This window comes from Vanessa cardui, chromosome 2 (assembly GCF_905220365.1).
Source record: "Vanessa cardui chromosome 2, ilVanCard2.1, whole genome shotgun sequence".
Taxonomy (NCBI): domain Eukaryota; kingdom Metazoa; phylum Arthropoda; class Insecta; order Lepidoptera; family Nymphalidae; genus Vanessa; species Vanessa cardui.
Window position 1 is genome coordinate 4219973 of NC_061124.1, and position 24142 is coordinate 4244114.

At 30.3% G+C, this 24142-nt stretch overlaps 2 protein-coding genes across 3 annotated transcripts in view; one reads left to right on the forward strand and one right to left on the reverse strand.

The window, feature by feature from the left end:
- Positions 1-24142, reverse strand: part of LOC124536436 (GTPase-activating Rap/Ran-GAP domain-like protein 3) — a 228422-nt gene that overhangs the window by 101028 nt on the left and 103252 nt on the right. The window contains exon 2 of one of the 2 annotated variants that reach the window (XM_047112996.1): positions 17820-17844. The exons of the other annotated variant lie outside the window; for it this stretch is intronic. Coding sequence (XP_046968952.1) covers positions 17820-17844 — 25 coding nt within the window. The remainder of the gene's footprint in view (positions 1-17819; positions 17845-24142) is intronic. 2 annotated transcript variants of the gene reach the window in all.
- LOC124536458 (ZZ-type zinc finger-containing protein 3) lies at positions 11301-12693 on the forward strand. Its single transcript, XM_047113007.1, has 2 exons — positions 11301-11465; positions 11645-12693. Exon 2 carries the CDS (start codon positions 11647-11649, stop codon positions 12607-12609), a length of 963 nt encoding a protein of 320 aa, XP_046968963.1. The 5' UTR covers positions 11301-11465; positions 11645-11646; the 3' UTR covers positions 12610-12693.

Here is a 24142-nt window from a genome sequence, read left to right on the forward strand (position 1 = left end):
ATACAGCTACCCAATACAACGTCAATGATATCCTAGCTTATATGTTTGATCACGCTAACAAAAGCTGTGTCTTATCAGGTATTCAACTAAATGAACACGAAATATTGAAGAAATTACAGAACCTAGATCCGCATAAAGGTGCAGGACCGGACGATATACCACCAATTTATTTAATTAACTGCGCATAATCTCTTGCTAAACCTCTAAGAATAATTTATAATGTATCACTAAGTTTGGGAGCATTTCCAACTAAGTGGAAGGTGGCAAAAGTGGTTCCCATTTTTAAAAGTGGTAATAACGAAAAATTAGAGAACTACAGGCCTATATCTATTCTTTCTGTGTTCGCCAAAGTATTTGAGTCTTTAGTTTATCCGTAAATGTATGCCCAGTTTAAAGGTGGTATTAGTCAGCATCAACACGGTTTTATATCTGGGAGATCTACTAACACGAATTTAGTTAACTATACTGAAATACTAATCGAGTCTGTTGACAAACGAAAAATCGTCTATACAGATTTTAGCAAGGCATTTGACCTGGTTCCCATTTCAGTTCTCCTTACAAAATTATCAGTATTTGGCATGACTGGATCTATATTGGACTGGTTAAAATCATATATCTATGATAGGTGTTTCTATGTAGTTGCAAATGGATATGAATCTATAAAATTCAACATATCATCTGGAGTCCCTCAAGGCTGACACCTAGGTCCTTTACTTTTTAATATTTTTATCAACGACCTACCAAAAAGTTTTCATCACTCAACACCTTTCATGTTCGCGGATGACCTTAAACTCCTAAAGGTTATTGAAAATTTTGAAGATGCTAGTCGCTTACAGGAGGATCTAAATCGATTGTATCATTGGTGTAAGGTGAACGGAATGGTACTCAACACAGAAAAATGTTCTTGTATATCGTTCACTCGGAATAATCTTGAAGTTAACACCAGTTATTACCCATACGTCATTGCTAATGTCCCTCTAAAACGCCTTAATACTATCAGGGATCTTGGTGTGATTTTCGATGAGAAGCTTACATTTATTTCACATATAGATAATATAGTCACCAAAGCCTCAAAGATGTTGGGTTTTGTCCTGAGGAACAGCAAAATATTCTGAAATGTACATACCAAAATAATTCTATATAATAGCTTAGTAAGAAGTATACTAGAGTATGGTAGTGTCATTTGGAGGCCACATTATGCAACACACTGCCTAAGAATAGAGAGGATACAAAGGCGTTTTCTCTACCATCTGGCGTTCTCTCAAAGAAAGGCTAAAGAACTCTCTTCGTATAATGAAAGGCTAGCATTTTTTAAGATAAATAGCTTGAGCCAAAGAAGAGATTTGTTGGATTTGATGTTTATATAAAAGCCTTAACAATATCTATGATAATCCAGATTTAGTATGTAAGATAAAATTTAATGTTCCCTCTCGATATGTTTTGGGCAGTAACTCACCAATTTCCATGATGTCTAAAATTGTAAATGATAGTTGTAAACATTTGGACCCTTAGGGACTCACTCAAAACATTTCGTTATAAGTTTTTGAACCACCTGCAACCTAATTTTTATATATAGAGATTTTAATATTTTTTTACCAATAAGTTAACACATTTTTAATATAATGTAATAAATGTTTTATAAACTTCCTAATATTTGCATGCTGTATCTGCCTTAAAGGATAATGCATTTAGAACTAAGCTACACTGTAATTCTTTTTACCCAATATTGTATTAATTTAATTATCACTGGTGGATCTTAAATAAATAAATAAATAAATAAATGAATATTTAGTGGTGCTTGCCTGGGCTTAAACCCGCAATCATCGGTTAAGATGCACGCGACCTAACCACTGCGCAATCTCGTTTTAATATTACAAACGACCATATTTAATAACCTTGTTGCTCAAAAAAAAATTAAAAATATTGCCACTTCTTCTATCATCATTGATTTTAAAATCCAAACGAAGGAATCACCATTATTTAATTAATAAGACCTCAAATAAAATTAATACAGCTGTTTATGTTTAAATATGAGTACTTAAATAATGTTTACGCAGTATCTTTGTATCAACACACAGCTTTAGTGAAGAGTCAGCATTAAATACACAGAATTAACGCCGAAGACAACAACATTAAATTCTAATTGATAATAATTCTGATTTATATACAGAGAGGATATTAAATGGCGCGGTGACAGTTTTATTTCAAATATATGTATAATGCATGAGTGTTGGCAAGGAGATATTAAAAATATCTTCAGCTATTACTCTACCGGGCTTAAATGAAATGAACGAATGAATGAATTGATGAATGAAATGAATTTTCGAATTCATTTAATTTTAAAAAAACATTATTTAAAAATATTTCATCTATATTCTATATTGTTGAAATTATAAATGTGAAAGTAACTCTGTCTGACTGTCTGTCTCTCTTTCACGACCAAACCGCTGAACCGAATTTGATGAAATTTAGTATTAAGCAAACTTGAATTCCAAGAAAGGAAATGGACTTCTTTTTTGTCTAACATTTGAAAACCAGTACCAGCGAAGTCGCGAGCGACTTCTAGTGGATCATAAATGAATATTTCGAAGAGGAATAGATTTATTTCATTTACGGTTACATTTTTCGTATAAGACTTATTGAGACTAAAAGCTCCTGCTTGTAATCACACTACACACGAGTAGTGTGTATCTAAACAATAACAGTACAATTGCTGCTAGACCAACTCCAGACTATGTCTATTTCAACTTGTCCTTTTCCAGATATTAGCATTTATGCTACAAGAATTCCTTACTTAGGATGATGTAATTTTTTCCTGCCAGCAGCTCCTCTCTCGTTAGTTTTTGAGCAACTTGTATAAGTATCGTGGATGAATATAAAATATATAATATTCTATTATTAAGATTATTTGATTGGTACAGCTTGTTGTTAATATTATAGTATAATCAATATATTTATTATTGATTTGGAGAGTTGTACGGTGAAGTCCTATGGAGTACCAACTCTTCAAATATTGTTGCTGGCGCTCCTTAATATCAACTTTCTTTCTTGCTTTTTTCCGTCCAACGTCGAGCAATTCGAATTATTGAGGACCTATTAAAAATAGGCTTAGATTATTTAAGACTCCGTAGAGACGTTGGCTGTCTGTGTGTTCTACTATCTGTTGCATTCTTGAATTATGCCATCGTCATATACAAAGGATAGAATGGCGGATTCTATCCTTTGACGCTGCAGTGAATTTTAAGCTCGCCATATGGACGCTTTACACCCTAGTGTTCGTGCGTCACGATCATTCTTTCCGCGCACGTACAGTAAATTGATCTTTCAATGAGGTTTTCTTATAAATATAGGCAATATGATATGTGGACTCTTAAACATAGTATACACAGGTTACTTCAAAACCATTACAACGCCATGTAAATTGTCGGTGTCTATGATCACTTATTATCAGGTGAAATATCTGCAAGTTTGCACAAGTATATAAAAAATAAATTGTTTATTAGAAATAATATCAGTAACATCTGAATAATATTTTTTACGTTAGATCGGCCCGTTTTTAAAAGAAGCTTTTATGCAATAGAATGACTTGCTAAGACTTAAAGAAGCTTATGTATAAACGTCAACCAATATGTTAAACTGTACGATGGAATACTTTATGAAACAAGAATATTTTTATTTTACAGATTAAATAGTAATACTTTGATATTATATTTTTTTTTTCATATAATAGCTATGTACCTACTCAAAGTATTATGATATAATTTTTAATAATAATTTAAAATGTTTAAAGAATATTACATTTCAGTTCAAAATATTCAATAATTTTCATGTTTTAAGGAATGTTTTTTTAAAAGTGATAAGCAGAAATATTGCGCCGTTATATTGAATTAATGACAAGTCTTGTGCAAAGGCCGTTCCACACCGGCGGTATTTAACACTTCGTCGAAGTGAAACTATGAGCACCTGGCTGTTTACCGAGAATTACATTTTCTTGTCGTTGTGTACAATCGTGTCGTTAGAGATTTCCCATTAAATTTGATTACTACACACCTCCAATCAGATTATAATTATACCTAAATTATAAGACAGTTAGTGTTAGTAAATTTCATAAACGATGTTAATCTATAGATATATAATGTATATCGCGCGTATATGTATACATGGAATTTATATCTAATCTAATTAATTCAGCGGTTTTTCTTACTGTTCGAGCTTACAATGCGAAACCGGTGTTACCTTAAAATTTGACTTGGCACGCGCTTACTTGAATAAATAAATTTGGGGATTTTTTCATAATGAGTTTTTATAAATTTAATATTGCACTTAACCTTGCTTGTGCACTAAAAAGATACTTTTGAATAATATTACATGCAAATATTATTATCTATTTAAAACACTTAAGTAAACTTCACACACACGTTTTAAATGTTCAAAGGCAAACTATTAAATTGACGACGAGCGAAAGCGGCTTGTTAAAATAGTAAAAGACAATAAATAATTACTTTGAAAGCGCAACGTTTCGTGGTATACCTATTACGTATACATGAAAACTAGATTCATACGTAGTGAAATTTAAGCGTTACAACCTCAACCCATTCGCCTGTCAGATTGGCTCGTACCCAAACAGCGCATCGTCACAGATTCAGGGGGAGAATCGGTACGCGTACAGCTTTATTTTTCAATTTTATTTAAATTTAATGGAATTCTAATTTTAATCAATGTTAATTTGAATTGATATTCCAACTACTTATGATATTTTGTATTATGTATTTGTAAACCGAGATAGGCCAGTGTGTAAAAGTCGAGCATTTTAACAGTAAATTGCGCATTTAAACCTAGGCAAGTACACTGAATTACCAAGCACTTCATTTGAATTTTATGTAATTAATACCGTGGTCGGTGGTAAACGAAAACATCCGATGGAAACCGGCATGTGTTTACTTCAAAGAAATTCTGCGACATGTGTACCTACATCCCTAACCTCCACTTATCGTCAAAGGAGAAGGCCTTAGCCCGCCTGTGTGTTTTTTACAGTCTGTTCCTTTACTTTTACAACAAAAAACCATCTGCGAATGATGTAATGAATGATGTTGCTCATCTTCGAAGATATTGTAAAGTATTGAAGCTTGTGTTAGTTCCACTTTTGTCTGAATGTAATGTTTCATTGATGTTAGGAGATTTTTTTTACTCCCAATACATTTATTTAACCCTTGATTTTAGCAACTCTTTTTTTCCTAAAACACTGTTTTTTATTTCGTGAAATTGATGAACACGATTACGCTCGTTCATCCAAAACAGGTCAGTCGTCGATTTCACCATGGAATTTGGGCGAAATTGAACATCCCACTTATGTGTTAATAAGAAAAAGCTCTACTTGGAATAACAATATAAATTAAGTACTACGTATTTTTATAACTAAAAGTTATGTTATATTTCAAAAACAATTTCGAAAATTGATTTTCAGAAGAATTATTCGCATTCAGATATTTCTGTTTATACGATTGATTTACGAGATGATAACATATTAAATATTATATGGATAAGACAGTTAGTCACTAGAGCTATTCCCCCTTATTTATAATTTAATAAATAGACGCCTAGGTACATCTCTAAAGTCAATTAAGTGGACTTCATGTGAAGCAGTTAACTGATATCCATCTAACGCAATACATACGATCGAGTTCATTGCATTATTGCGGAATTAATTCGAGGATTGAAGCCGTACATTATGCGGGTGGATGAGTGGTCCAATTTCGGCTTAGTCGTTTTACATATCATATTTATTTATATATATGAAATATAATTTGTATTAACTAATAAACACTATTATTATTATTAATTTCGAAGTAACTTACACGAAACCATCAAAAAAATTGTAACCTTTTTTTCTGCGTTGTCATACTATGTCTTAGTTATGAAAATAGTTTATTAGTTGTGGAACCATTAGAACAATTTTCGTTGTTTTCTCAAGAATTTTTATTTTTATATTTAAAGTATAAGACGGCGGACTGGCAAATGGCCACCTGCTGACAAGTGGTCACCACTACCCATAGAAATTTTAACGCTTCTACAATTTCTTCTTAAACGCCAATGGCCTGTTAACTGTGATGTGATTTACATCTTGCCTATAGTTACACTGGCTTACTCATCCCTCATACAGAGCACAACAATCCTAAGCATTGGGAATTAGGAGCAGGTTATACTAGATTTGTGTAAAGCCCTAACACCGAGAAAAATTATATTAAATATAGGCTTTGCTACTATGTGCGAGCAATTTAGTACTATAATCCAATACATATGCCTAAGTTGTCTTCTTAAGATAATATATTTTATACGGATATCGTAAAACGCTTAAATTGTCGTGGTTATTTTGCAGAGCTATCTGTACGAGGTCTTAATACAAGTACGCTACTCACGCAAGCGTCTAAGTGGACTTAATAAAGCTAAGTCGCACCGAGTAGCTGAACTAGGTCCATCCAGTCTCACTCGCCTCGATTCATAGAGGACTTACAGATGATATTTTATTATATATAACATACTGTATACTAGACACACACATAAAGTTAAATATATTATTATGTTCTTAATCTTCTTTTTTACATTTCAAGTGTTTTAATAATGTGTTATTTGACACATTAACTTGTTTTTTTTTATGTTATTCGTAGTTGGATAAGCCAATATGCCTTACGAAATTATAATTTGAGATGCTATACCCCTTGTTCCTGTAGTAAGTTATATTCACTGACCATTCAAACCCGATCACAAAAATCTGACTTGAGTGACTGGTACCTACACAGAATAGCTTACACAAAGACCTACCTAGTCAGTATCCTGAGGGATTTTTTTTCTTTTAAGATAATTGGTAATTATTATTCTCAAATTATAAGACCATTACGAATAAAACATGAAAATAAGTTATTCGTTTTATGTTTAATATCAACAATCCGAGCTACAGACTATTTTATTAACATCAATTTCTTGATATAACAAAGTTCTACGATTGGATATGAAAAAGTAATATATTCAAATATCGAATTTTAAACGAATCAGATTCCTGAGGATCAAAACCAATAAAATTTAACTTGAATTTCTGATATATACGACTTATTGAATGCATTGTAGTGAAAAATTCCATATTGTGAAAATCAGCTTCAAAGCGTCTGTATTATAAAATATAATAAATAGAAGAAGGATAAAATTACTTGCTAATTATCTATAATTCTAGTAATAAATAGCTCTCATTTCATTCGTTTGTAAGGAATATCATATCATTATAAATAATGTATTAGCATGTTCTGCATGTTCGAAGTAAGTAAATAACAAATACGACAACAGTTTGTACATAATATTTAACATCAAGTTTCTATGTTATCGTATAAATCGCTAAAATAAATGAAAGATTTTCCCTGGTTTGTAATGCTGGTCATCCACTGTCACGCTTTCAAAGTTAGGTTTCCCTACTCAAGAACTATAAAGATTATAAATCGCACATATTGTAAATATTTGTGTTATGCTTTTAAACACATTGAACTGAACGTTTAAATATAGAATGACAAAAGTGAACAAGTTACGAGTACCAAGTAAATTGAGTCAACTAATAAACCTTATCTTCGAAATATACTTAAAAAACAGATGTATGGAAGAACGTGGCTGAATTACTCTTACAATATTCTTATTGAATACAATGACTTGTAAAACATATTAAGATTGCCATCGTATAATCATTTTTAAAAGCTTCAGTGCTATCTGTTATTCCTCAGTTCGTTTCCTTCATCTTTCCATTTTGAGGTGCCTACGCGTTTAAGATTATAATTATCATCGTCAATGTTGCAATACCTTCTGTTATTTATCACGATCCTGTTGAAGGTTATTCTGTAACAAGAAATTCGAAACTCACCATCAATCACGAGCGTGACATGTCAGACTTTAATATACGACACTGACGACAATAATTATAAAATTATCGGATACGCGAATCACCCTGAGTCGCTTGTCAATATTCCACAAACGAAATATATCATCATACAGAATCACACTGCTGCGCTTAGTTTCTCTGCTATTGTTTTATAATTGTCATTTTAAAAATAGATGTATGTATAATAAAGCATGTCATGGCTTTTATCGCTTTTAACCCAGTGGACTTGAATCCATAGTCATCTGGTCTCTTTTGATGTTTGTGCGATTGCAGTATATATGTAAATCAGGAATATAACAGGGTGTCCGTATTATCTGCTCAGATGTGTCATTTGATTCTGTTATTGCTTATTTCAATATATATTGCTTATTTCTCAGTTCATCGATGGATGCGAGACAGAAATAGTTTATCTATTCGTACATTCATAACATAAAACAGTATATAGATGAAGGTTAATAATATAAATTATTGTATATAAAAGCAGTTTTATTTGTGTAATGGGCTTGAAACAAATCAAACAAGCTAAAACCCGAAAGGCTTACTCATAATAGTCCCAAAAAAATCACTATTCGCTTCCCTCTATGTACTAAGATAGTTTCAAGTTTTAGTTGGATATAATTTTCATACTATATTGTATATTATTTTGTAATACAGTTCATAATTTGAACGTAGTTGGACATAAAAACAGTTTACATAGTTTTGGCGCTTCTCTGACGAACGCTGTCCAAACTGTTACAGATATAACATAACTTTGTATCTACAGGGATTTGTAGGTCAGGTTTAAACACTTCTAAAATATAACAAATTTATTAGTCTGACCAATTTACTTAATTTTTAGACGAGATATACTTTTACGCGTATTATAAATGTTAATTAACACTATTTTGATTTAAATTTATTATGACTTTGTAACGGCAATAACATCAATTCAAATCAAACGCAAATTTTAGACAATTTCCAAATATCTCAACTTATCTGTGTAGATATGTAGTTAAGTTTGTACTTTACTATGAGAGATACGATAGTTGATCTTAAATATGGCTACAAAAATCCACGACGGTATATCGTATAAATTAAGCACATATAAAATTGGTAATTTATAAATACCATATTAATTTTTACTAATGTCTGGGGACAAACGAATTCCACACTTGGTGAAAAAAAAAAAGTTTAAAAATAATATTGTAAAAAACTTGGTCTGTGAGAATGAAAAAATTAAACATAACAGCTAACACATTATAAAAGAACAATAGATCACTTCGTAGCATTCATTTTTCACACTGTTGTTCGAAACTAATTAGCCCACAGCAAATTATATAGCGTTTCAAGAAATTAGACTCTGTGCTCCAATTGTGTTGCACAACCAGTTATTAAGCGTGTGTTACACGAGAAGAATAAGCTATAGGTACAACACGCTCTATCATTTTAAAACAGTTTAATGTAAAAGCGTTGTTATTAAAGTATTATTGCTTGGAATGTAGCTAAATGGTAACCGACCTTTTATTATTCCAATAATGTTTAACGGAAAATATAGTATTCAAAATAAACGTATTCGTTTGAAAATAAAATATGGTTTTCAATAAATACCGCTATTGTGATCAATGGAAAGACCACACGCAGGAATTCAGGCCGGCGATAAAAAATAAAATAGAACTCAAAATCCAAACCTTGTGATTGGACGAATGAGATTTGAAATTAAATTAGGATTGGTTGCTATTGCCACTAGGTTTTCGTTCGAAAATATTTTTAAGAATCCTCATAAAAGTCGAACGTTACTTGTTACATCAAAAATGACTGCGGAAATTTAATTTAATTAGACTTAAAGTTCGAACTTACTTACTCTGTTTTTCGGGAAATTTCATAATAAAAACTCCATGTGAAAGTTTCGTTACGGCTGCGAGTGTTTCGTGTTTAAAGTTTTGTATAATAAGGCTTTAGACGCTGGCATCTGTCCAACTTCACACTTCGAAGCCTTTTGTTTATCCTGACAAGGCTACCATTTATAACAAGATGTAAACCCCAGCGTTGTGTAACCAATTACAGATCGGAGATATTATACAATTTAATTATTACTGATCAATCATATTACATTTACTAACAGTAAAAAAAATTTTTTATCGATGAATTCTTGGCAAATTACAATTTCCTTATTGATTTGACAGACGGCCACGTGATTTATACGTAATAAAAATAGTTTTTACTCACACCCAATCAATTTTTATCTAATAAAATATACCAACATTGTGAAATAAAATAATGTGTGAATTTGAGTATTTCGATGAACGTAATGATTACCATGTATTTTTTCATAACGCGCCATAAGAAGAATGTCGCCAAAATGTGCAACTATGAATAGGTAGTAAGAGACAGTTACAAAAATGAATTCATGTCTAGGTATACAACTTTCTAATCTTTACAAGTGGCATATAAAACAAACCGAATTCATTCTTTTATTTTTTAAACTCCTCGATTTTTTTTAATTATAGTATCTAAAACCACGAACATTAAACAGTAGATACAAAAATTGGTTAGGTATTAGTACAATAATTACAAAGTTCCAATACTTATTGTTCCAACTTTACGTTATTTAGTGATGACAATTCATATAAGTATGTAAATTAGCAATTGGCCTTGTGCTTTTGACAGGTCTTGTTTGAAGTTAAATAGCTTTTCTCCTACTATATTTGCTTATTAGGTATAACGGTTAAATATAGTATAGTCGTCTTGTAAATTTCAAATAAATAATACAAACGCTCTTACACCTTAAAAACACCTCAGTAGAAATTTAGTGTATACATAAGAATTACATATTTGTATTATTGCCTTAATCATATACAAACAAAAAAAAAAATCGTTACTTTACAAATAATTGACAAATTTGGTACCTAACGTGAACCAAGTGACCAAGCATTTCATCATTTGTGGTGTAGTGTTAGATTGTTATTTATTATAACTTTATTATTAATTATACATGTTATGATGCTATATAATTCAAAAGGATTATCATTTTAAATAAATTGATTATAATAACAAAAAAATAATAATACCTACATTTGTTTACGATAATATAACGCCATCTATTGAAAGTTATGCAAAGTATATTCTCTGCTCGCTTCGCCAAGACTTAAAACGGCAAGCTGCGGAAATGCTAGCGTAACGGGTTGCGGTAATACTTCAACAGAAAGCCGTAAGATGGCAGCATAATCACAATCAGTTTTAAATCATAAAAAAATATATAAAAAAACTACCCAATAACATTAGTAAACTAAAAAAGTAATCGGTTATTTTTATAAGGTATAATAAACATCCAAATCAAATATAGTTATATTATTGTACAAGCTTTCGAACGACATATAATCGAAATGTCAGAGTGACATTTCATGTTTTAAAGATAACAGAACGATGTTTTAGTGTATATTTATTTTTATTGCTGTTTAGAATTAGTAACAATGTAATTATAAGAAAATATTTGCGTTTAAAATATTTTGAAAGCTAAGCGGTAACACTTACCGGTTTCTCGATCCTTCTAATGAAGTACTTCTAAACTCAGGTTTGCACTTTTTTTGTTGAACACTATTTAATTTATTCTTCAGTTTAACACTTAGTTTTTTAGGACTGCTAGTTAATTTAGCACTAGACATATATTTACCTTCCATCGCTTTACTAGTCTCATAGTTAATAAGGCATTAAATATGATTATAATATGCTTAATATGATCTATATTTACAGACATGGATGAAGATTATGAAATTTCCGATACCGATGGTGAGTTTGCTTTTGAAACTGACCATTTAGCTATTAGAGGAAACAAAGATTATTCCGAACTATTGAAATATATTGTTCATTTAGAGGCCCAGAAAATCAAAGCTTTGAAGGATATAGAAGATTTGGCAGATGCGCAAAAAAAGGCTTTGGATGATCCATTGGCGTTTATACAGCTTTTAAAAAGCGGAAACGTAAATTTTCCCCCTCGGCAAACTATTGCTGATATTCCTGATATTGAGTGGAGTAAATATGGTATTGATTCATCATCTGATAATGACAGAGATATTAAGCCAATAAGGGAAGAAATAGACTCTAGTACAAAAGTTAGAGGGCGAACATTCACCGATAGTAAACCTGAAACATTTAATCAACTATGGTCATGCGAAGAGCAAAAGAGATTAGAAGAGTTGTTGGAAATATATCCTGAAGAACCAATTGAAGCAAGGAGATATAAAAAAATAGCAGATGCTCTCGGTACTCGTACACCTATCCAGGTAATGAGTAGATTACAGAAGTACTTTGCAAAGCTAGCGAAAGCAGGTCTACCTATACCGGGGCGAGCACCAAAACGAGTATCTAAAGATCGTAATAGATCAATGTTTTACAAAAAATCTACATTTTTCCCTCAACTTCATGTACCCGTTAAAATGGAAGATCCATATGACAGCAGTGAAGCTCAAGAAGGTTCATCTGTTGATACAAAGTCTGGAAGTAAATCAATTATGGAATTACTCAGAGCGGCCAAGGAACAGAGATTATTAGATGAGACTACACCGGTTTACCAAATAAAGACAATGTGTGTGGGCTGTCAAAAGACAGGGTTTCTAGGAGCAAGGTGGACGGATAATGCTGGCACTGATTATTGTACAGATTGTGTAGTTAAGCTTTTACCAGCTGAAAAACTGATACCAGTCAGGCAAATAACTTGACATTAGTTTACCTAATATAAGATATATATAAGTCTGTAAATATATTGTTCAATTATATATATCACACATATAAGCTAGAACATTTTAATGTTAATTATTAACAATGTGTTTCAAAGTTCTTTTTAATACTTGAAATGCTTTCCATAGTATTAAGAATAATAATAAATAAAATTAACATTCTTAATAACTTTTAATATCAATAATTCCCTTAAACATAAATTGTAATACATTTTGAAGAAATAAATGAATGATGAAAAATTAAATAATGTAAATTTTGAACCAATATGAGGATTCATTTCATATTTATTCTAATATTTAAATATATATATATTAATATTGTGGTTTTCTAGATAGGTATATATATTATAACATATATATATACAAATTTAATTTTTGATTTATAAAACAGGATTTCATGGAGTAATATTCTTTCTTCGAATTTTCAAATATTATTATATATAATAGTAAATAATTACGAGACTTTCTAAATCGATTTTGGTTCAGAGCATATTCACTTGAATGAATTTTGATTAAACTTCACAGCTTCATGAGCAATGACGATAGAACTAAACAGATATAGTAAATCGAGCGTTACTGTTATAAAGATCTATTTCATAAACCAAATATAACCAAAAAATATTACAAAAATTCACGATTATAATTACTAAGACAAAACTATCGCACTTATTGAAAAAAATTACCGTTATTTTCGTATAACTACCCTAATTTTATCATTTATTCAATTACGTATCACTGACACAATCTGTTAACTGTTTGATGAGACAAGGGTTTTAATGGAGCGATCGCGCAATAGTGGGTATTCGACGCGAGTGATGATGAACCACTGGCTTGGAACAGTGAACACGGCCCGCAACTGGCGTTCCCTCTAGATAGACATACACAGGATTGTGTCAGGCATGGTTAGAAATACACACAAGCGAACATACGCGACTCTGATACAATCGGAACAAAAATAGATATATTTTTTTAAATAATTCATTTCCGTTTCATAGTTTTTCACTTACAGTCTTTGCAAAAGATTGTAAATGAAATTACAAAACAAATCGTTCTTCAATTAACATCAAAACACTGTTGAAAACGACTTGAAAACAACGGTTTATAGTTACGAAAGTTTGTTCTATCAATACATATAATATACCTAATAACAAACGGAATTGAGATGGAAAAAATCATAAGTAGAAACGTTGGTTCACTGGGCGGTCACTACATTTCCTTCTTTGGAATTCGCACCCTTTTGCGTCATCCCGCATTCCTATTAGAATATTTAGGTTCACCCCCACCCTTTTCCGGATCTATATCTAGAAATATCGATCCTAGAAAAAAATATTACAACCAGAACTTAAAAATATTTAATTCCATATAACTTTATTATTTTTATGCAACATGCTAAATAACGGTGACAAGGGCAGAATACTAAGTAATAATATAAATTCAACAGTAGACCCGTCATTGTCATAGTATATATATGAGACGAGTTTTCTGTAGTATTTTCTCTTTATATTTTAACTAAGTTAAGAACTTTTCTTTTATGTTGATTCTAGACTTCACAGACGAAATGTTCATAAAGTTCTTATTATATAAGCGCTATCGGGATAAAACGAGTTCGTTTTTTCAATATTTAAACAACGTTTAACATTTTATCATTGTGTTATTGTCACAGTTTCAGCACTTACAAGATATAGTTTATATATTTTCACATGGAAAATTACAGAGACGACAGCTAGACGACAGTATCGGAAATGACAAAAGAGAAAATTCACGAAAGCAAGAGACATTTTTCTCACCTGATGACATGGTTTCAATTACGCTACGTCAAGCAGAAATACCAACAATGTTGAAAGCAGCTATAATGTTACGCTTTTTAAAGCAAATTTAATGAAACATTTATGTGACCAACTCGTTGAAATGTGGAATTGTTTTATGTATAAAATTCTACATTCACAATGGTACTATGACAATTTAATGCGTAGGTATGTCAATTGCTCTTCATAACACACAAACGCGAAAGTAACTCTTTATTTATATATAGATTATAGGTATTGTAAGTTACTTATTAAATCTCAAAGAAATTTCAGCCCTTTTTAGATCAGATAATCGGAATTCCACGCAAATGAATGTACATAAGCAATTACTGATATTTTAGTTAGTTTTAGACTGTTTGAATTCCTCAATGTAAATAAAAACTGCGTCATTTTAACCCTTATAAATGTTTCTCGTGACTGAATAAAATATATTTTGGGATGCTAAATATTTCGTAACATATATTGTCATGGATAAGGTTGCGTCATATATTTTAGCGAACAGTGTGAGTTAACGTTCTATTGCAGTTCAAATAACGGTCGTTCCACTGGGAGGAATAAATTGTATGTACTATTTGTTGGAATTTATAAATAGCGGTTGCCTTAGCATTAGTAATTTCTTGTTATTATACTACCATATTATATTTCATCAATATTTAATTGTCGCCTTTACATAGAACACGTTAACCAAAGATCGTGGGTTGAAAATTTATCTTCTGCTAGGAAGGCTCACAAAAACTGCCTTAGAAAACCTGCTGGAATAGTTCAATGAAATTCTGCAACATATACCTGTCTGTAAAAAAACATAGATTGTTCGTATTATATCCTTTTATATATTATAAACTCTTAAAATATTGGGCTTCTGTCGTTATTTGGCTATACCAATTTGTATCAATGATACCTTCCTCTTTATATAATTTAACTCACTTAAAAGGAAATCATACATGAAAATCAGTATGTATTGACAATATAATTAGTTTTACTAAAATGAATATACAAATAACGATTATTTGTTGTAAAAAATATTCGAATGATGGATCACTAGCCATTCATCTTAAGTATTTTCCGTACTTTTGTTGGAATTTGGATAATTCAGGTAATTTCAGTAATCGAAAGATGACCGGCAAAAATAGCTGAGGCGGATTGCATTTTATCTATTCGATCCCACGTCACTCAAAATAACTCCAATGAATATCGGTCCGACTCGGTTGATAGAGTTACGTGTAGGTCCATAATCAAACACACACAGATTTCACCTTATTTATTTACGACTTAAAATATATATCATTTAATTTAGTGTCTATAAACCTACTATATTGTATTTTCATGTACAGTAGATGTTTTAATTATTATTTTAATCTTCTATCTTTGTACCTATTATTATTTTTAATTTATTATTACTAAGACATTAAATTATCGTACAACGTCGTTTTATTTTCTTAATAAATAAAACTTTGGACGAAACTTTAGCTCTAAGATATTGTCGCAGCGAGTATTTCTACGTTGAGTGATAAATTGATGATAATATTTTGCAATCAGACTAAAAGAACTGTCAATAAGATATTAATCATTCAAAAAAAACTATTTGGACCTTTTTCATTTCCTACCGAATAATATTTATTTTATTTTGTGTGTATAACATATTTGTATGTTACAGTCGTTATATTAGAAAACTAAACAACTAAGTGCGGCAATAGATGCTTCATATAAAACGGTAAAACAAATGGAATGTCTAGATCATATTATTTGTGTAAATTTTAAACGTAAAGGCAGACCGAATATACGCCACTGTGGTCAATCTCAAAGAATAAGATTTTAGAACCATACTAATAAAAATAGTAGTAAACTATGTGTGCTAATTCAGAATTTCACATGTATGAGGCACTATAAATATTTGTTATTTTTCTTACTCCATGTTGGAAGTGATTTTTTTTAAATAACTTGACTTAACTGCCTGTAAATTGGCTAGAGCCGCCTTTGAGTTTGGATCATGCTCCTATGCAGAAGATTTTCTTTTAACACGAGCACGTCTTGTGAGACTTATATGCAAGGCACAAGTTATATATTCGGTCAATGTGACACTAAAAAATATAACCACATTTTAAGTAAGTCAAGATTTTAAAAGGTACATGTAGAGGTTTTTGTCTCATCCTCTTCAAGTATCGTGGCCTCCCACTTTTCTTTGATCGCTCTAAGAGCGATAAAATCTCTGGTCTTTATGATTATTCACAGATACTTAGATATTAAATTGAATATTGTAAATAACTAAAATAAAAATATAATTCGAATTAAAAATAATGTGTATGAAAATTATTTATCGTCATAACTAACATTGAAATAAATAATACAGTATAAAATAGATTTTGCATTATCAATTATGTATACCTAATTTAGAAAAAAAATATGAACAGAATCATATTTTTATAAATACAAAATAATATAAACCGTAAAAGATTTTTTTTCCGTTAAATGCAGTGACCACAGTAATTACAAATGCGAGTGATGTTATAAAAGCAACTTCCTCTTAGTGAGGGGCGTGATGATTGGATTTGAACAATCGGCTTCTGAGGCTATCATTGCTCACACCTACGTCAATTCACAATCCCATTCACTATAAAAGAGATTTTAATTACATTTTTTTATTCGAAAGATTCTACCGATTAATTATTACAACTAAGATTATTTTTTTTTTAATTTGGTTTTGTGCCCAAACTAATAACTATTAAAATCGAGTATTATCTGTTATCATTTGATCTTTGAAGATAAAAAATGACATAATTTTTACCCGTTCAGTATTAATATTTATTCTCGCCCATGACAAGTTTGGTTCTTCAAAGAACTTCATTAGATTAGGATATTCTATAACTAATTAGTAATTGTCTGTGGTATCATTTTAATGTTTTGGATTAGATTATGACAGTACGTCAAAAGACTGTATGAATTGTGTCTACGCATATTAGACAAGAGCAATAACTTAACTAATATTAAAGGGATCCTTTTTTAATTTAAAAAAAAAACATCATAACAGACCAAAAATATAAAAAGCTTTATCATTCCCTTAAATTGTCTTATTTATTAAGATCATCAATCGATAGCTCATAAAATTTTATAAGCACAAAAAAATCTAATGAGCAGAGCCGAAATGTATGTTTCTTTAATTGTAATAATACGCTTTGCATAAGCAAATATCTATCTTATAAATAAATAAATGCGTGGAAGCAATCGGGGCTGTTCATATACGTGTGTTTTCGTGCCTAAGTGTTTTTTATTTATCTATTATTATTACGTGCATTTGGTGTTATTTTAATAATGCTTTTAAAATTTTATTATAGCTAAAGCATCTACAGCATTTCATGTATTTAAATTTCTAATATGCAAACCTAAACTTACCAAGGACCGCTTTTGTTGAGGTACACTGAAATTATAATTATTTTATTAATCTTTGTAATTATCACTGTTCACCAAATTTGAAAATCTCACATTTGTATAATTTTACAACCAAAAATATTACGCTGTGTTTTTGTAAGTCTAAAACTGAGAATAAATTATGTTATTAGCCTCAGGCGAAACTTATCTTAATAAATTAATGTAAGATGAAAATAATGATATATTGTCAAAATATATTTTTTATAAAGCGTATACGTAAAATAAGCGTAATTATTTACCTAAGGCGACCTTACTATAAAAATGGGAAAAAAGTTTCCTTCAATAACCATTTGGTAAAATATACCTACCAAATAAATTTGATCAGAAAAATTTAGTTATTTAAAATAAATACAAGGCTTTTATTTGTTATACTACTAGCTGTCTTTTACTTTATGAACAGAAGCCAAAAAAATCAAACCCATGTTTCTCGTGTAAAAAATGATGCACTACCATACACACTTTCATCCCTAATTATACTCTTTTGGGTGATGTCTTTCCATAAGCGCTTTTACAGCTATTTTTTACTCATACATAGAAGCAAAAATAGCGATTACAATTTATCTAACTACACATACAAACTTTCATCCAAAAGTTCATAAGTGATGAATTTTCAAACACTGCATTTGACTATAACTGGTTAACATAAGTCTCAACAACGAATTTAATATTTCTTATATCAAATATAACTAATTTCGATAACAACTTTCATCTCCTCTTAGTTTCCAAATTCTCTCATGATTGATAACGTGCTTACTTACGTTCCATAAGGAATTCCTGTGTAAAATTTCATCCCTTTAGGCTCACCGCTTTAGGATGTGTGTCAAAGTCAAAAACCTTTATTCAAAATGGAAGTATTTACACTTTCCTATTGATAGTCGAAAATCTACCACCGGTTCGGAATACCTCAGACCTGAGAAGAACCGGCGAAAGAAACTCAGCGAGATCTATTTTTTTATATTACGAATTTACAATATACAATAACAATTGTGTTGTAAGTCAGTCAAACATTTTAAAATTTTATTAAATATGTAAAACCTTTAAATATTTAAAACTCTTTTATTATTTTCAAACACCATATTTAAGTATATGTAAAGTTATATCACTGTATATTATGTTTTAAAATGACACGAATATAAGCTTCGTATGCATATGAAATTACGTATGCACTGCGTGTAAATATCCATTATTTACACTCTGTTCATTATAACACACGTGATTAATCGTTAGTTTTATAGTTGAATGAGCTCTTTTATAGTCTGAGAACCAATAACGATTTTATTAAATTATATCATAAACTTAATGTGGATACTTTTTTATTCGTTCATAAATGTAACCTTTTTTAACATATATTAGTCAAAATTTAAATTTAATAAAAAAATAATGTCTTATTTTTTACCTATATTAATGAATACTCTACAGATATATTGTTTTGTAAAAAATGTTAATTAAATAAGGCGACTACATTTGATGCTAAATTACGTATTCAGCACCAAATATAGTCGTAGTCGTGGGATAGAATGTTAAATATTTTAGCGACTAAAACTATTACTCAAAGCGAGTTAAATTAAATGCTTCAGATTCTTTGAGGATTGTTTGAAGAACAAACCATTGAACTTAGAGCATTTAAGATTTGCTAGATTGCTTCTGTTTTTGTTATTTCGAAGTAATCTTTGCTTTAATTTTCTGCCAGAATCTGGGAACCGTTTTATATATTTAAAATTATTCATCAGAACTGCTGTGAAAATACATGTACATAAGTCATAAAAAATATTTATACTTAGGCAGTAAAAAAACCCCGAGCAAATGTCATATCTTATTCAAATATTATTTCAATAAAATAATAGATGAGCGCACATATCACACGATTGGAGCTCAGACTATAAACTAACTCCGAAGTAACGAGTGATTTATGTGCCGCGATGCTGGTTCTAAAATCTCTTTATTCTCATTTTATAAGCCTTTGTGTTAGGCACAAAGGAACCGCTTCAGGGCTTGCATCTTTCTATGTCACTCATATTTGAATAAAAAGTGTACTTTACAAGAACTATAACTATTTAGAAAGAGTAAAAGAGTGATGTAACAATACGCGATTGTTCAATTCAAATGATGCTCGTACTGACAGACGATTTACATATACATATGTTTTGTTACATCATAGTGTGACATATTTAACTAGCTAACTGCGATATGACTTGCAATAAAATATTCACGTTGATCAAAATCAAAGCAAAAAAGATATCATAAACATCCACGGTATAGAAGTTGATGTCCTGCAGAGCAATCTAATAACAAAAAAGTTGATAGTTTTTTATTCCTGAAACATATATGTAGCTTTCATGGTGATCAGTCAAACAGCCCCGAAGTCTATAAGCTCAAAGAGATATATCAACATCAAATTTTATACGACGGAATTTTATATGCTCTTCAAAGAAATAGAACGAAATTGCCGTTTAAATTGAAAAAAAACGTGATATTTTCTGTTAACATATTTAAATAAGTTTATGTCAAATATATAATATATTTTGTAATCTCCATCCCACCACCTCTGTAGGCTAAATTACAAAATTGTGATCCTAATATTAATATGATAAATCTATATTCGATAATAGTTATTTCGTGCAGGTCTTTAGACCCGTAACAAACGAAAAAAAAACGGCGAAACATATCCACAATTATAGATCGTTAAAAATTATGAGTTTTTGTACGAAAACATATATGCGCAAAATTTGTATAATCGAGAAATTTATTGCGATATTATCTGTAAAATTTAATAAACCGTATTTGTTTAGTTGTATTTACTCGACTCGAGCGAAGCGAAGGGTTTTCATTTAGTAATGTAATTATTTAATCTCATTCAATTATTGATAACATGACTTATTATGATTATGATTTAATCATAATAAAATAAAAAAGCTTCATCTAAAGTCACACCTCGCCTCTTTGCCTCCACTGGTGACGAGAAGGTTGGTTCGTTTTTGGCCCAGAGGATCGGAATTGCAATTCAACGGGGAAATGCTGCTAGCATTCCTGACACCATTCCGCGCGGTCAAGATTTACACAGTCACTAGCTTTCGTTCATATTTGTATATATATAAGCATTTAATGTTTTTAATTCTTATATTAATAAAATAAATTAAAAAATCATGTTAAAATTGTTGCATTACGCCCTTAACCCTGTTTGTAATTCATCAAGGTTTATGCCAGATGAAAACAATGCTCTATGTAATAAGATACCGTAAAATTTCTTGGGAAAACCCGCAGTGTTGCCAATTGTTTAAAATAACGAAGGAATCGGCTGAGTCGTAGCATGTTTAAACTTTCGAATTAAGTTCTAAAGAGATCGAGTAAGATTAACATTTTCGGATATCAAAACTTTAAACAACTTCTCGCTCCATTTATTTTGTTTATATTATAGATTTATAGATTACAGCTTCGACTTTTGTGACGGAGATTGGATATTTTAAAAATCATAATACAAACTTCGATTGAATAAAATACTTGAACGTCAATAGCAGCACTAGTTCATTCGATATCTATACTAGTAAGATATTAAAATTTAAATTTATTAAAATGGTCCTGGCTAAATATGATAACGCTATACCAATACTATTTCATTCATATACTCGTACTTGGTTTACTTCTACTTAATAAGATATGATAATTCTATGATAGGATTTCTGGAAATTTCACTTTTCTTGGTGAAATTCACTTGTCTGGGCTTTGCACGGCCGTTTGGGAATGGTTAATATTTCCTAAAGTGCTATTGTCTATGGATGGTTGCGACTAGTTACCATCAGTTGGCCCATTTACTCGCTTGCTTACTCATAACATAAAATAGCACAAGGGAAATACTATCTCGGCATATCTCAGCTTCCAAGGTTGTTGGCACTTTTACGATGTGAGGAATGGTTAATAATTCTTACAGCGCTAATGTCTATTGGCGGACATTTTCCCGTCCGCCTACAAATATCGTAAAAAACTTTAAGTTTGGAATATGGGGCAGGAAACCCTATAAGTCTATTATTTGTAGTTAGAAACATTAAAATATGAATCCTTACCTATTTTAACCGTACGATGTCGGGTCGGATCTAGAAAATTTGCATTTAATTATAGCAACATGTTTTTGTGTTATTTATACATAAAATAGTAAGGCTCGGATAAGATTCGGGCGGATTTACCCCATTCTGTTATCCCTTGATTTATCCCAAAGCGTCGGACAAATTAAAAATGTCTAAAATTATATTCAACCTCGTTTTGGAGGCTCCGTAATTAATGATCGTAGTCTCTTAATTACAGAAAAAAAAAAATAAAATACAACATGAAATTTATGAATTCAACTTTTTGTGTGATTGTACTAAATTTCAGCGGGATGCTCGATGGTTTTTAATTATAAACGTAGTCATTTGTTTAGAGTTTTTAATGCCCAAGGATAGTATAATATTAGAGTTTAATTTAAATGATAAGCTGATAGAAAATATATATTTTCAGTTTTTAACATAACAATGTACCTAATAAATAAGTAATTCTTCATACAAAACTAGTTCCTAGTGTTGTATATTTTATTTATTATAAAAATACTTTGCAATTCATTAGTATTATATGTACCTAATATATTAAATGTGCTGTGTTTTGATGAAAAAGTCACCGGGGAGTCGTAAAACCGACATAAAAACATATTGCTACTCAGGAAAACTTACGACTAAACCTAAGTTACTGTACTAGCAGTTTCAAGCGGCTCCGTCCACGAAACTGTAATTTCGTATATTCGTGCAATGTTAACAGTATATCAAAGTCAAATAGGCGAAACAATTAATAGTATAAATATAAGATCAAATGATATTTTATTTAGTTTTTAAACTATCTGTTCAAGCCTTTTTAATAGTAACTAGTGGTTGAACTACCTAAAAATATAAATTATACAAATATTAAAAACGTTAAAGTATTAATAATGTTTGTTATTAATATAATAATAACGTAAAGAAAGGAAACTATTAAAAACTTTTCATAACAATTATAAAATAATATTTGCATTTACTGTAAAGAAAACGGAGTCAAAAAACTAAATTATAACTTTACCGTGTGTGCTCTGGGGTATAAAAAAGGCTATATTTTATCCCAGAAAGGTGAGGAGAGTTTAAGTAGCGCGGTAGGTACCCATCGTTAATGCGTCTGTTTTGTTTTATACGATATATAAAAGAAAACACTGCTTCAATATACGAGCAGCTATTGTATCAGGAGTTTGGCGTTCACATAATTTTTATTATATTAGTAATGTTATGCAAATGTAGGTACAGGAACATATTCCATATATCTTCCTATTAGGATCCCGCCTCTTTTATGAAAACATTAACAAAAAATATCTGAAACTTAATACATTATTCTGCTCGAGTTCTCTCAAAAATATTTTCTTCGCCGCTAAGTATGATATAAAGTACAAAAAATGATGATCAAATTAAATGAGATAACAACGGATAGGAAACGTTACACTCATCCCATACAATTTTGGTTCCTATATGTTCCTATATGTAATATAATCGTAATGGCTTATTATAAAAAGTATAAATTTGCTTAAAAATAATTCCATTAACATCAATTTAGTGCTGAATGGATATCATTAATGGGAAAGTACTTTTTTTTTAGTATAGAGTATTCAGCTACATATAAAGTAAAGCATAATAAAAACTAAATAATTATTGTTTATGTTTGTTACATTTCTATCACTGAACTACTAAATATTTTTTTTTTCATTACATGTATGTGTAATTTACTTTATCGACCATATACTGTAATGCTGATACGGTACTTTATATCAAAGAATCCATCACATTAAATCGAGCAATCATTAATGTTTTAGTTACATTACAATAGGGGTGTACTGATAATATTTTTCCTATTAAAGTTAAACTACTAATAAACTAATGTCATACTTTCACATAAATATTTATAAGGACAAGGGAATATATGTATTTAGTACAGTTTTTTTACCATCTAGTAGATGATTTATAACAAAGTTGATTCAATATAATTTCGATTCGAATCTGAAAAGTGGATTTATAAAACAACACTCCTCTGATGTTATTGATTAGCTCTCGTTTGGTAAGAAAAAAGTTATTCCATTCACTTCCGTACAATAAAGCAGATTAAGCTTAAAGTCGCTCAAAACATCTTTGCGTAAAAATACTTCTATGAGACAAATATTTACGTTAATTTATATAATAGCCATTAGGCAAAGTTTAGGTACAAATATAACATCTGAAGATATAACTGGTATCCATTATAACTTTTAT